We start from the raw sequence: 18,621 nt of genomic DNA on the forward strand, positions 1-18,621 counted from the left end.
CACTGCTCTAACCACTAGGCTATTCCTGGGGTTGTCAACCTTCCTCTGCTCATGCCTTTTTCTCCTCCTTCCATGCCCCCTGATGTGACCCTCTCCCTGCTCCTTACCTCCGGCAGGAACAGAACATTGCTTCTTAACCTGTGCCTACCTCCTTGGTTGGCTTCAGTCTGTACCGAGCAGTGCTGACAAGTGCTGGGAGTTCACAGTGCAGTAAGCAGAGGAGGCAAATGAACATAAGAAGCACCACTATCCTCCTGATGGCAGATGGCAGGGGGAAGCAGATCCTATGCAGAAGAGGTGGGATGGGGAGGAATCTGTGATACAGCAAGGAAGGACCTTGCTATAGGCAGGCTAGCACCAGTAGCACACCAGCTTGTTTTCTGGATGTTGCCAAAAAGTGCAGAGTCCCTCAACCAGGGATGGTACTGGCTTTAGGGCCAACACTGATGGTGATGACGTCGCTCATCACAAGGCTGGAGACAGAGAAAAATGTCAGGCACAGAAAAATATTTTACACACTACCGATTGCTAGGTGCACTGAGGCAGAAATGGAGCAGGTTATTAAGGAAAAGGAAATCTGCAAAGCTTAGAAATACTGTGATACTGTAAAAGATTGCTCCATACTGCTAGCAGTGATAGGAATGAATGGTTCTGTATGCCATGAAAAAAAATCCCTCTGGCTCTATTGTATCATCATAAAGAGCACAGAAACAAAGGTAACAGCAGATAAAGACCACAAGGCCTGTCTAATCCACCCATTTTTCCTTCCTGTTCCAATATCACAGACCCTGATTGGTCTTTGGTTGTATCTTTGCTTTACTGCAGTTAAGGATCCCCTTTTCTTGAATTCCTCCAGCACATCCACCTGCCATCTTTTCCATGCATTTACCCCCATTCTCTTTGAAAAAATATTTCCTTATGTTGCTCCCGAGTCTAAATTATCCTCCATGGTGCCCTGCAGAAGCTGCACCTGAAATGGAGCTGAGCTTGTTTTAAAAGGCAGTCATAGATCAAAGCAGGCAGCAAAATGTAGGAAGTTACAGAAGCAGAAAACAAAAATCTATGTTAGGTGCCACCCAAGATATACAAAACAGAAAGCAAATATTTTGTGTAAAGTTTGCCTGAGGTTTCTGTTGCTTTCCCTCTAAGAATTAAGAGCAGCAAACAGCTTTATGTGGGGAACTGTAATATTTAATGCTGTCTTCCTTTGTGCTTCTTTCCATTAGAACCGGACCCAGGTTCCGGTGCTGGCCCATTCTCACCTAGTCCTCCCAGCTTCTACCGAAGAAAGCGCAATGGACCGGCTGACTACAGAATCATTTCGTGGGCTCTGGCCCAGAGGAGCAACGAGGAGGGTCAATGACAAGTCGCCCTCACCAAGCTTGAGTACGAGAGGCAGGAGGGTTCCTTCCCGCCTACCCTAGGTCCCTGGGCCACTGCAGCTCAATGTGCATACATCCCCCTAATGCCCCCGCTCCCAGACCTGGATCATTCTAGGACATTATCTCCTTACAGCAGAATCATAAAAACTGCAACCACTGAAGTAGAGACTGCAGCCATTGCAGGGGGTGCAATGAAGCACCAGCTCCAGACTGTATTTATTTGTGAAAAGTGCAGAGGGTAAAACCCTGACTTAATTTCCGTGCACTAAACGTGAAGGAGCGGCAATGTTTGGGCCATCATGTTACAGGAACACTTTGGGAATTCCTAACACGAGGCTGGTGGTATAATCCCTTTCCTCTCCCTCACAAACATATGGGAAAAAGAGCTGCATGTGATCCAGCCGGAGGGTGGGGGCGGCGAAGGTGCTGAAGAGGAGATAGTTGGGAAATTATTTTTATGTTCTTGGTGCTATGGGGAGAAAAGGGAGTTTGTGCCAGCTCCTTCCCTAGAAATGTATTATGTGACTTCTCAAGTGCTGTCTGTCCAGTAACTTAAAGGGAAGAAGGTAGCCTCAATCTGGGAGCGACTAGTTCCTCCCATCCATCTGCTTTGGTCTCTCTAGCTTTCCCGCTCATGCAGGATTCCTTGTATTGTATGCTTCCTCCCCTCAATGCTTTTCTCTGTCAGAGGGGTTGGACTTATGCCCCAGAGGTACAGCGGATGATAATGTTGACTCGAGAACTGGCTACCTCCATGCTTCATGCTGCGGCGCCAGCCCAGACTTGGACCTGTTCACATTTCAGGTTGGCGTTGGAAGACCACGCAAAGTTTGTCCTGGAAGAACCGTTTGCTTTTGTAGCCAGATGAGTGCCTCCTTAGTTCAGTTCAGTGATGCTCAGTGAGTTTTTCAGGCCATGGACACAGGGAGCCACTCGACATTAAACGTGATAACAGGCCATCAGCTTGTTTTTCTTTAACTTTGGTCATCTCACCCTAATCCTGCTGCACATGGAAGTCTTACTCCATGAGGGGAGTCCAGCAGCACCAGATACCGAATTACCAAATAATCTTGAGCTTCTAGCCATGGTACTGCATGGTACTGCATGGTACTGCATGGTAGACATGCTCTACCCATCTGTTGCTAGTTGTAACCCACACTTCTTACAGTTGCTGGAGAAAGCATGGATGCCTTGTAGCAGTTTTAGTCTTCTGATGTCACCGCTGAAGACACACTTAACGTCCATGCATTAGTCTTTATATAGCAAACATTACAGTTTCCCACTTTACCTGTATTTCCCCCATATCTTCAAGCCTTAAGGTTTACAGCATGGTTTAGCCAGGGCTCTTTTACGTAGCAATTATAAGCAATACCCTTCCCAATAGCTGCTGGCAAGACTGATATTAGCCCTGCACAAAAGCATAAAGTATGAACCTGTAATCTGTGTTGTCCTGAGCCGCAGGCAGGCATCAATGTTTTGAGGGCTGGGGATTAACGCTATCAGATGTAGGTGTAAGAAGTGCTCCCCCTTTGATGATGATTTCAAATCTTGCCAGCACAGACCCTGCTAGTCTTATCTAATGCTGATCTTTGATGATAGGAAATGCACTCTGACAACCCCCATAGTCAAGAGTGCGGCGGCCTCCCAGACCCATACAGGGTGCGGGAACATGTGTCCCAGGCAAAGTGCTGTAGCTACTCCCATCATCATCCAACAGGAAAGTCAAACTCTGCACCTACCCCCTGCCCCCTTCTGGCTACCACTAAACTCACTGGCAGGGGCCTGGGAGAACACGGCCCGCTTTGGGAATTGTGTATGCTTGAGATCTGGACCAATTTTTGAACAGTCTTTGTATAAATAAAGTCCATTACATTTGTAATTAAAATTTTATTTCTGAGTCTTTGGAGGGTTTTTTTCTGCAATGGAAGGTACATTCAGTGGGTGGAGGCACAGACAGCGTAGGCAGCTGTCCAGGATATCAACTTTTGAATGCGCCAAACGTCTGGTCAAAAACGGAGCCTGTTTTTGCTTGCTTTGCAGCTTCAAAGGCGCGTTCCCATGGCACTCTGCCAAGGGGGTACCAAAATCTTAAACACAGCCCCTGGGCAGAGTCTGGTGATGTGCTCCGCAGCCCCCAGCAAAGGGTGACTGCCGCAGCACAGGCAAACCCTGTTTAAACTTTAATCTGAAAGGAGAACGGCAGGCGCTCAGATGATACTTCCTTGCAGCCCACAAGGAGTTCTGAACTACCCAAACAATTGTCCTGGAGTGGGGAGGGATGATGCCAGAAAATGGGGTAACACCACCTCCCCCCCCCCCCCCCTTCCACGCAAAAAAGATGCAGGCATGGAAAGAAAGAAGAATCCGTGCCAGAAAGGTACAAGTGCCCCGACTGGCTCGCTTTCTCCCTTAACCATGACACACAGCCGAGTCACTCCTGGAACTCGCACAATAAAGAAGCCAGTGCTGAGACGTACCAAAATAAACAGATAGCGAAACTGGCTTCTTCATGGCAAGGTCATTGACTCAAATCCCACTAATTCTCTGTGTCTCCTTCCCACTTTGCTGCTGGGGTTGTGGCAATCACTGGCAGGGAGACCAGTGGCTCTTTGACTCCTCAGTCTGCCACCATTATGCCTGTTGTCCTGTCACTTTATTGGATAAAAGAATGGCTAGAAGTGCAACACGTTTTATTGTCCTAGTATTGACCAGTAGCAAGAGCCTAGACCATCCATGAATCAGCTTATGTGAGTACAGGTGGCAAATTAACATTTGATTTTTTTTTTTTTTTTTTATAGATGGATAGAAAAGAGAGTTTTGATGACAAGACTACTCAAAACTTTAAAACCATCTTTCTGTAGTTTTTGGAGGTTTTTTGTAAATAAGAGTCCTAGAGATTTGTTTAATCTGTATTTGCTCCAGTAGCACAGAGAGGCAAACTTGTATTGTCCCACTGGTCAGTTCATGTCTTTCCCAATAAAGGATAAGCTTCTCCTTTCCCCAAGAGAAGATGCAGGAGCTGGCTCGGGGTGAAAGGAAACGTCAGCTTGTTTGAGGCCACTTCCCTCAGATGCTGGACAAAAGCACAAATTCCTCCCCTACACTCCATGACCCACTCAGCGCCAATTCACATCAGCACAAGGCGCATGCCCGTGCCCCGGCTTCTTCCCTTCTCTATGAGTCTACTGGATAACACATTCTCTGCTGTCGTCGTCACTGCCCTTGGCCAGCATTGCTGCTTGTAGTCCCTTTACTAGATTGGTTAGTAGAGGGCTTGGTGGGCGGAGAAATTGCCGGAGGAGGTAAAGTCATCAGTCCGCAGAGAAGGGACTGGTGCTTTGTGTTCCACAAGTAGTGGGGCGGGGTCTTCCCTCGGCTGTCACCAGAATTTCGTCTCCAACCTGGCCTCCAACCAGCAGCGAGACCGCCCCTTCAACTTTGCCTGTTGCTGCAAGTGCCACCACGGCCTGCTCAGTCGGGAAACCCATTTTCTCCAGCTGCTGCAACCTGCGGTAAGGACGGAAGGAGAGAGGTTTTATCAGAAATTTCATCAGGAATCCAGTCCCAGATATTGGCTTGCTCGTCTGACATTGCTGCCTGGATGTCCCACCTCCTTATCTTTTCCCTCAAGCCCACCTCCTCCCTTCCTCTGTTATCTGTGGATAACATGGTCATCCTCCCGATCCCTTCAGCCTGTAACCTAGGAGTCATCCTCGACTCCTCCCTCTTCTCTATGAATATCCAAAACTCTGCTAAAATGGGTCGTTTCTTTCTCTATAACATTGCCAAAATCTGTCCCTTCCTTTCTGAACATGCGACCAGAACCCTTCTCCACTCTCTCGTCACCTTCCGTTTATTCTATTGCAACCTGCTCCTCACAGGTCGCCCTTTGAGCCATCTCTCTCCACTACAATCTCTCCAAAATTTAGCTGTGCGACTTATCTTTCGCTGAAATTGCTACACCTATATAACCCTTCTTCTCAAGTCACTACCTTGGCTCCCTATCCATTCCTATATGCAGTTCAAGCTCCTTTTACTCACCTACAAGAGCCTTCATTCTGCAGCTTCTCACTACCCCTCTCTACCTGCACTCCACTCATTAGGCAAGTCACTCCTATCCATGGCCTTCTCCACTACTGCCAAGTCCCGACTCCATGCTTTTCCACATTTTGAGGCTGCTGTTAAATCTTAACCTCTGATTGTCCCCTTCAGCCTCATTTAATAAATTAAATTCCCAAAGCCTCTTTTGCCCTGAATGTTTGTCATGATTAGATTGTAAGCTCTATTGAGCAGGGACTGTCTCTCGTGTGTTTTTTTTTGTACAGCACTGCATATGTCAAGCAGTGCTATATAAAAGCAGAAGTACTGGTAATAAGGCCATAAGGAGAGAAGAATGAAATGCTGAACAGCCGTGCTGGAGATCCAAGCCAAGGCCCACTCAGCTCAGGAGAGAAAGGAAGGGTGACAGGTTAGATGGCCACACTGCAAAGTAACGTTACTGGGCCATCGCATTTACTGCACGAAAAAAGGACGTTAAAAAGCAGCGCTAACGGACAGCGCAGCTTTGACTCTGCCTTGCTTTGCTCATCTTCCACGATAGTCCCTGCTACTAAAAGGGGCATTAGAATAACATGGTTTAGGGATTATGCCCCCCCCCCCCTCCATCAAAACCTAATTGTGACAGGGGAAAAAAAAAAGTATTGTCTCTTTTCCACTAAACACTGGGGTCCTATTATTTTCCCTTTCAAAGTGTAACTGAATCACTAGCCCCCTTTTTCTCGGCATGTTGCTGGGCCATATCCACACTTACCGCAGAGAAGAGACAGATGACCTGGAAAGCTTCAGTTCAGAAGGAGCTGCTAGGTTGAATTCTTCCAGAGAAGCCTGGATGCCTGCTCTCAAGAGCACTTCATCCATCACAGGGTCCGCCAGGTCTGCAAAGGGGGCAGCCAAATGCCCGCTGGGAGATGCCCAGTCAATAGGTGCTGAATACAAGTTAGGGAACTGAGCAGCTGGGTGGATGGATGGATAGGGTGACTCCGTGCCTGCTGCAGTTTGTGACAATCCGGTGACACTGCTCAAAGCATGTCCCTGCATTGCAGGGAAGCTACTCTGAAGGGAAGTCTGGGCCAGGGGATCCAACATTTCTACAGACCTGGGAGGGAGAAAAAAAACAAGAGGCGTGTAGAAGAGTCATAGCGCAAGTGAGATGGGAATCACTGGCGCGTCTTTACGGTGCTGGGGAAGCAACCAAAGTATACCAGAAACTTAGCTGCAGCCTAACAGAAATGGATTCAGCAGGGTGCCCCGATCTCAGAGCTTCAGATTCAAGAATGGAAGGAGAATACAAGTAAAACAGGAGACGAGAACAGCAAGTTCCTTCCATTGCTTGAGAGCATGGAGATCAGGAAGAAAATGAGTTAACACCTTTCAAGAATTAATTTACAGTGTTTAAGAGAATGTTAGACAACCTTGAAATAAATGGATTTCTCTGTGGAGAAGCAGGATGGTATTCAGCCACACAAGTGAGTACGGTGATGTGATCTGACGGTGCCGAGACAGCTAAAGCTCTCGGCAGGGCCAGTGCTAGCTTTTTTGCTGCCCTGTGTGAACAGTTACTGAGCTGCTCCCCCCCCCTCCCCCCTTGTTCATTCATTGTCCGTCCCAGGCCCACCAAAAAAAAAAGCAGCCCAGCTCCCTCCACTTTAAACACTGACACCTCCCCCCTGCCCAGAATCCATGGTTGGTGCATGGTTTAGGCAACCTAGGTGAACCTTACAGCTTGCACACTGTCCCCCCCAGCCCATTCCACACACACAGTCAGGAGTTATGCATTTATAATAACATTTTACATTGAAAATATCAAAGTCCAGTATTCTATAGTAAAAATATCACTTACATTATATTTATATGCACTGCTGTGATGCCAACAAGTAATCCCTGCAAAACACACACTTGGAACTCTTATGGTATTAGGGCTGTTGTAAAGGAAAATTGGTTCTTACCTGCTAATTTTCGTTCCTGCAGTACCACAGATCGGTCCAGACTCCTGGGTTTTGCCTCCCTTCCAGCAGATGGAGACAGAGAAAGTTTTACTGACAGTGGCATAACACCCAGTGTGCCACCTGCAGTCCCTCAGTATTGACCTATACCAAAGCCAAGAGAGTAGAAAAACGGTAACCACTAATAATTAGCCCCTGAACGAGCAGTGGGAAGTAGAAATTTAGAACAGATAAACTTGTCCCCATTAAAAAAACATGAAGGTCCAAACAGAACCTGTGCCATGCTTCAAATTAAATTACCATACCAGATCGAGCGGACTCTCCACATCTCCTCTCCCCAACTGGGCAGGACTCTGGACCGATCTGTGGTACTACAGGAATGAAAATTAGCAGGTATGAACCAATTTTCTTTTTCCCAGATCAGTCCAGACTCCTAGGATGTACCAAAGCTTCCCTAAACGGGGTGGAACCGCGAGAGTCCCGCTCAAAGTACACGTTCACCAAAGCCCATGGCCTCTGGGGCTTGGACTCCCAAACGATAATGCCTGGCGAAAGTGTGCAAAGACTTCCAAGTAGCCGCCCTGCAAATCTCTTGCGGTGAAACTTGCTGACATTTGGCCCAGGAGGCTGCTTAAGAACGGGTAGAGTGAGCCCTTAACCCCTCCGGGACAGGGAACCCCTGACAGATGTATGCGGAACCAATGGCTTCCTTCAAATACCGTGCTATCGTGGCTCTTGACGCCTTATGCCCCTTTTTTCACCACTCCACAGCACAAAAGGGTGATCTGAAAATCCGAAGCTGTTAGTAACTTTAAGAGACCGCAACAATGCGCGCTTGACATCCAAAAGCCGCAACTCTCGCATAAGGCGCTGAAGCTTTCAAATTTGGGAAAGCCGGGAGCTCCACCAACTGACTTAAGTGAAAAGATGATACCTCCTTTGGCAGAGAGGCTGGAACCATCCGCAAGGAGACCCCCAAAACCGAAATTCTCAAGAAGCTCTTGAGAAATTCTCTTGAAGCTCCGAGAAAACACCTTCAAAGACTGATCTTTTATAATAGTCCTTCTAAGAGGTTCAAAAGGCACCGTACATATGCCTTTCAGGACTAAGTTAAGGCTCCAGGAGGGACACAGCTTCTGGAGTGGAGGGCGCAAATGTTTCACCCCCCCAGAAGGAAAACGCACCACATCTGGATGGAGCGGTTCTGGCTGCTCGTGTACCTTGCCTCAAAGACAACCTAATGCTGCCACTTGAATTCTGAGGATGTTAAAGGACAAACCCGTCACCAAACTTCTTTGCAAGAAGGTAAGGATATTTGCTATGGAAGCTCACATAGGGACCACCCCCTGCTCCGTGCACCAACCTTTAAAAACTGTCCAGACTTTCACATAGGCCAAGGCAGTGGAAGACTTTCTAGCTTGCAACAGAGTAGAAATAACATCCTCAGAACAACCTCTTTCTCTTAAGCCTTTCCTCTCAAAAACTAAGCTGCGTGACAGAAGTGAGCTGCCTGATCTGGAAATATGGGACCTTGATGCAGAATCTTTGGCAGATGAGGAAGTCTTGACGGGCTGTCTATCATTAGATTGATCAGATCTGCAAACTAAGGTCTCTGAGGCCATTCCAGAGCCACTAGAATCACGCTTCCCGGATGACTCACCACACGCCGCAAAATATTGCCCACCAGCGGCCATGGTGGAAACACAGAGCAGAATGTCCCGGGGATAAGGAAGGACCAAGGCGTTGAATCCCTCTGCTCCGCATTCTCTTCTATAACTGAAGAAGCTGGGTGCTTTGGCATTTCGGTGAATTGCCATTAAATCCATGTGAGGCTTGCCCCACCTGCAACAGATGAGAGCCATTGCTTCCTCCGACAGCTCCCACTCTCCGGGATCCAGCTGTTCACGGCTGAGAAAATCTGCCTGCACATTGTCGGTCCCAGCTATGTGAGAAGCTGCTATCAGTGCCAGATACTGCTCTGCTCAGTGGATTAGCTCCCAATTCTCCTGAGCCACTGCTCAAACCTTGGTATCACCCTGCCGGTTGATATACGCCACTGTTGTTGCATGGTCAGACAAGATCCTGACTGGGCAGATGCGCAAAAGAGAAAGAAATGCATTCAGCGCCAACCGCACCGCTCTTGTCTCTAAACGATTGATAGACCATGTCGCTTCTTCCGCCGACCACTGGCCTTGCACCGATTGATCCTAGTAGACAGCTTCCCCAACCAGAGAAGCTGTAGTCTGTGGTAACCACTGTCCACATCGGAACTTCCAAGTCCGTCCCTCAACACAAGTGGTCCCGACCAAGCCAACACGAGAGCTTGGATCTGGCTAACTCTATAAGCGGCAGAGGAAGCTGAAACTACTCCAACAACTGATCCCACCTGGAAAGTAATACAACCTGCAGAGGCCTCATATGAGCAAACATCCAAGGCACGAGTTCCAATGTGGACTCCATGGAGCCGAGAACCTATAGATAATCCCAGACCCTGGGCATCTGGCTCTCCAACAATCCACGAACTTGCGATTGAAACTTGACAATGCGTTCCTCTGTAAGTAAAACCTTCTCCAGCTTGGTACCAGATTGTGCTCCCAGATATTCCAACACTTGAGATAGGATGGGCTGATCTTGTACCAATTCACAATCCAATCAAGTCACCACAAGTGTTGCAGCACTAGAACCACTGCTTGTCTGCAGAGGCCTCCAACTTTTCCCGAATGAGAGTGTCGTCCCGATATGGGTGCACCAGCATCCCCTCCTTCTAAAGGGCTGTTGCCACACCACCATCACCTTGGTGAAAGTCCGTGGATCCGTTGCCAGCCCAAATGGCAGGGCGCAAAATTGAAAATGCATGCCGAGGATTTTGAACTGTAGAAAAAAACTTTTATGGTTGGGCCGGTTAGATCCACAGACGCCAAGAACTCTCCCTAGAGCACCGCTGCAATAACTGAGCGGAGAGTTTCCATGCAAAACTGAGGAACCTTGAGAGCCACATTTACTTTCTTCAAATCCAGAATTGGATGAAAAGTCCCTTCCTTGCTCTTCCCAGGGGACGGGAACAATGGCTCCCAGCATCTGTAGATGGTCGAGGGTCTGTGGTACCACCCTTCTTTTTTCCATGGAGGTGCAAGGGGAGATCATGAACAGGTCCCCTAGCAAGCGAGCAAATTCTAAAGCAGAACCTTGCTTTAACATGCTAAAGACCCGCCGGTCCAACTAAATGGCTTAGCTATGATATTAAATGGCTTATCTGGCTAAATTCTAGCCAGGTAATGAGTTCCTGGGGTGGGAGGTAGGCATTCCGGGGAGGAGCAGAGTTAGACGCATAGGTTAACCGTTAACTCTGATATTCAAAGTTAGCCGGTTAACCTATCCAGCTAACTCTGGCTGCGCCGTAGGGCTGGTCTAAAATTAGCCAGATAAGTATATCTGGCTAACTTTAACATGGCCAGGTATAGTCAGCGGCACTACTGCGCTGCTGAATATCCCGGTTATGTTAGCCAGATAAGTGTATCTGGCTGACTTATTTAGCTGCTCAGCAGAAAATATGCACCCCCTCTAAAACTAAAGCTGCTGGTCATTGTTTTTTTTCCCCCCAGGGGTTCTTTCATTCTTTTTTTGCCTGGGAAAAAAAAAAATCAGCATTTTTTTTTTTTTTTTTTTTAAAGAGAGTTAATTTCTTTTCTTCAAAATTAAGTTTGCTTTAGTACAGCTCCTCTTCAAGATAGAGGATAACCAACCAGGATTCAAGAGATGCTCTTCTAAAAGGACTCTTGGATAGGCATGACAGATATGACCAATGTGTCCAATGTCTTGGAGCTTCCCGTAATGCTCCTAACTGTGTGGCCTGTGCACGCACGTCTCCAAGGGCCATAAGGTCGCGAACTTAGACCTTGGAGTTTCTAAAATCTCCTCAGGCTTCCACCTCAGCACTTTTGGATGACATCGCTCTACTCACTTGTGTGGCTGATTTGTCCTGTTGTCTATGAAGAACAACTTTTTTTTTCCTACTTCAGTTCCCGTTCCTGGGGAAAATTCCCAATTAATGACCGAGTGGTACGGGATGTTAAAAATCTGAACCCCCAAAACATTTGTCATGCAAACAAAGTTTTAATCAAGACCACAATCCCTGTGGCAGCTCAGGAATAGAGTCTGAAATTCTGTGACAATTATACAGCAGTTTTCCATAAATTTGAATTGTTTTCCATATTAAATGTGAATTATTCCTTGCTTTGTGTCTGAACAATTTAGTTTGTTCTTTTGGGAGTTTTATGAATGGACAATCTCAGTATCAATGTAGAGAAGAGGAGGAAGAGGAGATCTCAGGGATGGGAGGGAGGACGGAGGATAAGGGGGGTGGGGAGAGTAGAAGGAGGGAGGATCAGAGATGGGCGATTGGAATGAGGAGAGGATAAGGTAGGAGAATCAAGAATAGGGTGGTGGGAAATGAGAGGGGATCCTGGATGGAGGAGAGAAGATTGGGATGGGGAATCCTTTGCTGATACTAACCCCTTCCCTATTGTCTTTTGCTAGGAAAGGGAAGTTCTGGGATTTTGGGGGGAGGGACCTGGAGAGAGAGGAGACGGAGGTTCCTTCCTCTGGCTCCAACTCTGCCACATTGCCACCCCATCTCTCGCCCCACCCCTGGTCCATTTTTCTCCCTCTCCTCAACCCAATCCTCTTCTTATTTCAGGTGCCCCCTCTCTCATTCTCGCCAATCCACACTCGCATACAGAACCATCCTCTCTTTCAGCCATCTCCTTCACACAAATCAGCCTTCCCCCCAAATCGGACTTCTTTCCATCCCCTCTTTCACTCTCCCAATTGCCAGCTACCTTCCACATCCGTCCCATGTCAACTGGAAAGTAGCAGGAGGAAGAAAGCAGCAGGACTTTGGCTTGCATCCTCCTCCTCTGCTGCCCTGAACAGCGCAGGTCAAAGAGCAGACAGGCCCCAGGAAGCCGAGGAGGAGCTGGCCCAATGTGCTGCTGCTCTCCTCCCCTCCAGCCCAGGAGGTGAGGAATCAGACAGGGGAGGGAGGAGGGGGTTGGATCACGCTTTGGGACAGCCCCTGGCATCCTGAAGCGATTCTGTGGGGTCAGGCAAGCAGGAAAAGACAGATTTATTGGCCTTTCCGGTGGCTGCAGAATCACAGGAGAACAAGGCCCCTCCCCAGGATCTTTAAAGAACGCTCTACCTCCTTTTTATTGGTTAATGCCCGCAGCCGGGTTCCATCCCATTAAAATAGGCTCCACAGTTCCTAATGAATATTAAACCTGTCTCCCTGCACCATCGCCTCATCCATGCATTAAGACTCTAGAGCTCTTCCTGCCTCGGGGGTCCTGCATGTGGAAATGGGAGCATTTCTGAAAATGCTACTTTGGAGGTTCAGGATTTCAAACTCCTACCTAGAAACCTACATTTGGCTTTCTGAACCTCCCCCCCCCCCCCCCCCCCCCCCCGCACCTTCCAGTGCCTCTGGTACCCACATGTACCACAATAGTCTAAAATCCTATCTAGATGATGCATGATATCCACCATTTTCCGCAACAGGAGGGCAAGTTACCAAGGGATCCTCATAGCCACCAGTCAGCTGCCTACATTCCTAATGACTGAATGTCCATTACCAACAGGAGTCCTAACCCTGCTCTCTTGGGCATACACTGCTGGAGATGTATCCTCAGTGCAAGAAGACTGCACACAGTGCAAGGTCTGCCACAGTGGAAGTAAGACCACTCTACTATGTCCCTGAAGATCTCCTCTGTATACCTTTCTGTCTGCCTCTGCTTCTCCAAGTCAGCCGTTCTAGCCTTCAGAGACCTTACTCGTTCTTTGCACTGGGTGCACAAACAGGACCTCCTGCCATGTATAAGTTTAAAAAACCCTGGAAAATCCTTGGGTAGTTGTGAATGAAGGCTGGTTCGGATGGAGCTGGGAGCCCAAAAGAGCAGGAAGAGAAGGACAAAAGCTTGCCTCTTTCTTTCTCAGCCTCCTCTTACCTGGCCCCGGCTGTAGGATCCACATCAGGCAGAATCCCTCCTCTCTTCGGAGACAGGATAAAGTGCAGAAAGGGGACCCCCGCCAGCGCCCGGCAGACGGAATGCTTCTCTAGCTTTTCCACGTGCCTCTCGGTGATCTGGAGACGTGAAAGAATCCCAGCAGAGTCTGCAATGAAAGACTTGTCAAGGAGAACATCAGTGGCAGCGACACTATCATCGGCGTAAGGCCGAGTTCCATTCATGACTCATCCTTGAGAATCTCCGTCACTGAGCTGAGGAGCCTCCTAACAGCGGCAGATGCCAATTCCATGGGTTTTTGGTAGGCAAAAGGATACTTGGGTGCTTTGAGGGGGGGGTCATTTTTAAATGATTTACATGCACAGAGCGGCCTTCCGGGGGATTGTGCAGGGAAACTTAAGATGCATACTTTTTCCCGCACTCGCGGAAGGGGTCCCAGGGGGCAAAGTTGGGGAAAGGAAAGCATTTACGTGCATATTTTCAAAAGTCTGCGTGTAAATGTATACGCAGAAAGTTACACCCGTTCCTATGTGAACCTGCACAAGTTGGGAATTTTCAAAGCAAACTTATGCATATAAATCTGGTTTGACAGTTCGGGCTAACGTCTGCGGGTATTATTTATTTATATATCTTCTGCTTTTCAACCCTTCAAAGCAGATTACATTCAGGTACTGTAAAGTACTTTGTACTGGCAGACGTTAGCCCTCTACAGGCTACTGACACCCTCTAAAAAGGAAATGTGATGAGACTGTGTAAGTATATACTTCCAGAAATATATACACCGATCATAGGGAATAAATCCAGGAATAAAGTGGTCACATTAAATAAAGAACTATGCCTATAAGAACATAAGAAATTGCCATACTGGGTCAGACCAAGGGTCCATCAAGCCCAGCATCCTTTTTCCAACAGTGGCCAATCCAGGCTTCAAGTACCAAAAACATTAAGAGGATCCCATGCTACTGATGCCAGTAATAGCAGTGGCTATTCTCTAATAGCTAAGTCAAGCTAGGTAACAACGAATCTGACCCTATCAACATCACCTGTGGTGTCCCCCAAGGCTCCTCACTATCCTCTACCCTCTTCAACATTTACATGTTACCCCTCTGCAATCTATTAACCAACCTAGGTATCACCCACTACATCTACGCAGATGATGTCCAAATCCTCATCCTTTTTTCTGACTCCCTACACACGGCCTCAAAGACATGGGACACTTGCCTCGCCTCCATCAACCAGCTCCTCACCAACATGAACCTGGCACTTAACCCGGCCAAAACCGAACTCCTCTTCATTTCGCTGAACAATCATACTTACCCCATTTCCCCTCCCCCCACCCACACCCATCTCCCTCCACGCACGCAACCTAGGCGCCATGATTGACAATCAATTGAGCTTAAAACCATTCGTTAAAACTATCTTAAAAGATTGCTTTTTCAAACTCCAGGTACTAAAGAAATTGAGACCTCTCAGATTTCCGAACTTTTCTCCAAACCAGCATATTCTCCAAAATTGACTCTTCCTTGGTCTCCCCACTGCATCTATCAAACCCCTTCAACTACTTCAGAATGCCACAGCTAGAATTCTCATTAATACATGCAAAAAAGACCATATTCCTCCTATTCTGAGAGACCTCCACTGGCTCCCTATCGCCTCGAGAAGAAAGGGGAGAAGAAAAATTGATACTTCACGCATATCCAGCATAGCTCTCTGCTTCAACGGCAGGGGAGAAGAAAAACTGATACTTCACGTATATCCAAGCATAGCTCTCTGCTTCAATGGCAGGGGAGAAGAAAAACTGATACTTCACGCATATCCAGCATAGCTCTCTGCTTCAACGGCAGGAGAGAAGAAAAACTGATACTTCACGCATATCCAGCATAGCTCTCTGCTTCAACGGCAGGGGAGAAGAAAAACTGATACTTCACGCATATCTAGCATAGCTCTCTGCTTCAACGGCAGGAGAGAAGATAAACTGATACTTCACGCATATCCAGCATAGCTCTCTGCTTCAATGGCAGGGGAGAAGAAAAACTGATACTTCACGCATATCCAGCATAGCTCTCTGCTTCAACGGCAGGGGAGAAGAAAAACTGATACTTCACGCATATCTAGCATAGCTCTCTGCTTCAACGGCAGGAGAGAAGATAAACTGATACTTCACGCATATCCAGCATAGCTCTCTGCTTCAATGGCAGGGGAGAAGAAAAACTGATACTTCACGCATATCCAGCATAGCTCTCTGCTTCAACGGCAGGGGAGAAGAAAAACAACCAATAAGGGCTGAATAACATAGTCTGGGTAAAACAAATAAGCATGGGTGTAGCTTGCTTATTGCGGCGGTTACTACCCCTACTACCCCTAACTAATCAAGCTTGATATTTCACTTGGATGCAGCTCCATCACTGCTCTCTACATTAATGGTGGGGGTGGAAGGGAAATAGAACCAAGAGCTAAGAGAAACAGATAAGTATGAGAAAAAAATGTGCTGGGCAGACTGGATGGGCCGTTTGGTCTTCTTCTGCCGTCATTTCTATGTTTCTATGAGAATTCAATACAAAAGCCTAACTCTCATCCACAAGACCCTTTTCTCTTTTTTTTTTAAATGTAAATGTTTTATTGCTCAGTTTTGCAACATTACAAATTTCAATTCTGTGTAGGAATTCTACAAACGAATATATACTTGGTGAATAAAAGTTAACATCGTAATAAAGATTCTGAAATAAAGCAACAAAAAGAATTGTCAAGCTTCAATAAACTAATGTTAGTACTGTGTCTTTGATTTATACAATTACTAAACAACCTTAAGAAATTCAGTTCAAGAATAGAAAACTTGGTTCCCCCAACCTCCCTCCTCCCCCCCTCCCTTACTGCTAGACGTAGGTGATATGTAACTTTCTGTAGCGTAATCATAAAGTATTCTAAAGAGATAGCCGGTCATAGTCTTCAGGGACTCCTGGGCAGTTAATTCAGCAAGGATTTAAGGAGCCTCAACCGTCCACCAGCCCACCACATATCTGGCATTTAAGCAATGTATTTTTGCAGGTTGCTAGTGAATAGGCCCCATTAATCTTAATAGGATCTATTTAAGAATAACATACATACATTTGTCATTACATTTCAGTAAATAATCTTTAAATAATCATCCCAAAAAATATAACTTTAAAAAAAATCCTCTTAATTTTATGATTTTCAACAGATCAAAAGCTAAATAAAAAAATGTATTTTGTAGCTGCAGAGCTCCTGACACTGAAGCCAGGCTAGGCTGGTGGTATCCTATCCAAAGCCTTCTGTTCATGCCCAGTTTCATTTGTCGAGCTTCAGATTCCCTTACTGTCAGCCCTAATTTCACTAAAAATGAAAATATTAACTAACAAGCTAAGCATGGCCTCAGTGTGACTTGTGATTTTCCTTTCAAAACACATACCAGTACGTACCCCGCACAAACTGCTATTTAGATGGAGGTTTGGAAGAGTTAAAGGCCTGCCCTAAGATGCTAAAACTTCCGGTGGTTTTGTAACACTTGAAAGCCCTTCTCCCTCTGCATCTTTCACGCCTAAGCGTTGCCCGTGCCGCCTTACACTCATTACAGAAAGGATACGAGCCAGGCCTGAGATCACTCCACTCAGGTGCAGGAGAAACGGGGATGCCGGGAATAAAAGGGAAATGAACAGAAGCAGCAGCCAAGGCAGTGCAGGGCCTGGGATCCGCCTTAAGAGCCCCCACTGTAAAGCTGGTGGCTGGCGCCGCGGTGCTGCCATCAGGGCAAGGTGGATTGTGGTGTAACCACAGGCACTGCTAGGCAGGGGTATCCACAGCCGTGTGAGGAGGAGGTACAGCGAAGCCGAGGTAAGAGTGTTCAGCAAGGCAAGGTAGAGGTACCTCAGAGTGCCCAAGCACTGCTCCTGCCACCAGCCCAGGAGAAGGAACAGCAGCAGGTCAGGGAGCAGCAGGGCGGGCTCTGCAGGGCACAAGGGATAAGTCAGCAAGCGATGCACTGCAAGAAAACACAGGAACCTTCAGAGAGCTAACAGAGCAACACAGAGGTCGATATTATGTGTTTGAAGTTTCCCACACACTGAACGCTTCTAGGTTATCCGGCTCAAACTTAGCTGGATAAGCTGGAGGCATTCCAGGGATGGAGCCACTTATCCATTGTTTGGCACTATCTGGCTAAGGGGGTTATTTACTAAAGGTTTTCTTCCATCCAGTCTGCCCAACAAAGATTTAGGTTGTAACTGCTGCGCCACGCAGGTTACTCCTCTCCTTCTGTTCAGGGCTGTAATTGTTGCTTCGTGAAAGTAACCTCCATACAGAAAAGTTACCACAGGTTACCCCAGTTCTTCATTTCTCTCCTCTTGCCACCTGCCTCTATGTTTATCTCGTGCCCTTTTGAACTCTGTCATCATTTTTGTCTTCACCATCGCCTCTGGAAGAGCATTCCAAGTATCCACCACCCTTCTCTGTGAAAAAATATTTGCTGACGTTGTTCTCGAGTCTACCCCTGTGGAGTTTCACATCACGACCTTCCTTTCTATCAGAAAAGGTTTGTCTCTTGTGCTTTTTTTTTTTTTTTAATACCTTGCAGGTAGTTAGAACTCTATATCAGATTTCAACCCCTCACCCCCCATCATTTCATGCAGTGAGCACCACCAGCTTTGTTTTCTGCCAATAGTTTCCAAAATCATTTGATTTACACTTTGCTACTGCGCATTGAAAACAGCTGATCAAGACCAAGCTGCGCTCTGACAATCTACTGCAATTTTCTAACAATGTCATTATGCCTACGATGAAAAGTCCCAAATCTTTTAAGCTGGGACCAGATAACCGTGCTGTTGTGCAACTGATGTTTGCTCAGCCTCTGCTTTCCAGCTGTCAGCGGTAATTTTCCATTAAAAAGACCAGCAGCGGCCTTCACCTTTCACTCCAGATTGGCAGTCTGGCAGAAAATCACCACTTCCAGCTCTGTACAAAGTACCAGCGTGGTTAGCTCAGCTGTAAACAAACCTGCACACAAAGCTGGGAGAGAGAGAGAGAGAACTGCGATAGAAGAGCATGCATACCAAAGGGAGGTCATGTGGTTTTGCCCCTTGCAGGATTCAAGGCACAGGGTTTCATGTTTAAAAAGTGAATTTTGCGTCCGAAATATCACTGAAAAATTAAATTAAAAACTAAAGACTCATCCTGGGGGCAGACAACAACCTTAGTCTATTACCA

At 47.0% G+C, this 18,621-nt stretch overlaps 2 protein-coding genes across 11 annotated transcripts in view; one reads left to right on the forward strand and one right to left on the reverse strand.

Moving 5' to 3' along the window:
* LOC115073549 (EMI domain-containing protein 1-like) overlaps nt 1-3,280 on the forward strand; it is a 231,785-nt gene extending 228,505 nt beyond the window's left edge. For all 4 annotated transcript variants that reach the window (XM_029572076.1, XM_029572077.1, XM_029572074.1 and 1 more), the window contains exon 15: nt 1,227-3,280. In XM_029572076.1, the coding sequence (XP_029427936.1) occupies nt 1,227-1,363 (137 nt within the window). In that variant the 3' untranslated portion in view covers nt 1,364-3,280. The remainder of the gene's footprint in view (nt 1-1,226) is intronic.
* An 811-nt stretch (nt 3,281-4,091) lies between these two features.
* Nucleotides 4,092-18,621, reverse strand: part of RHBDD3 (rhomboid domain containing 3) — a 33,979-nt gene continuing 19,449 nt past the window's right edge. For 6 of the 7 annotated variants that reach the window (XM_029572079.1, XM_029572078.1, XM_029572081.1 and 3 more), the window contains 4 exons: nt 17,006-17,401; nt 13,387-13,552; nt 6,193-6,537; nt 4,092-4,889 (listed from right to left, as the gene is read on the reverse strand). In XM_029572079.1, the coding sequence (XP_029427939.1) occupies nt 4,694-4,889; nt 6,193-6,537; nt 13,387-13,552; nt 17,006-17,401 (1,103 nt within the window). In that variant the 3' untranslated portion in view covers nt 4,092-4,693. The remainder of the gene's footprint in view (nt 4,890-6,192; nt 6,538-13,386; nt 13,553-17,005; nt 17,402-18,621) is intronic. The other variant, XM_029572085.1, reaches the window with a different exon arrangement.

Source organism: Rhinatrema bivittatum, chromosome 11 (genome assembly GCF_901001135.1).
Source record: "Rhinatrema bivittatum chromosome 11, aRhiBiv1.1, whole genome shotgun sequence".
In the NCBI taxonomy this organism is placed as follows: Eukaryota; Metazoa; Chordata; class Amphibia; order Gymnophiona; family Rhinatrematidae; genus Rhinatrema; species Rhinatrema bivittatum.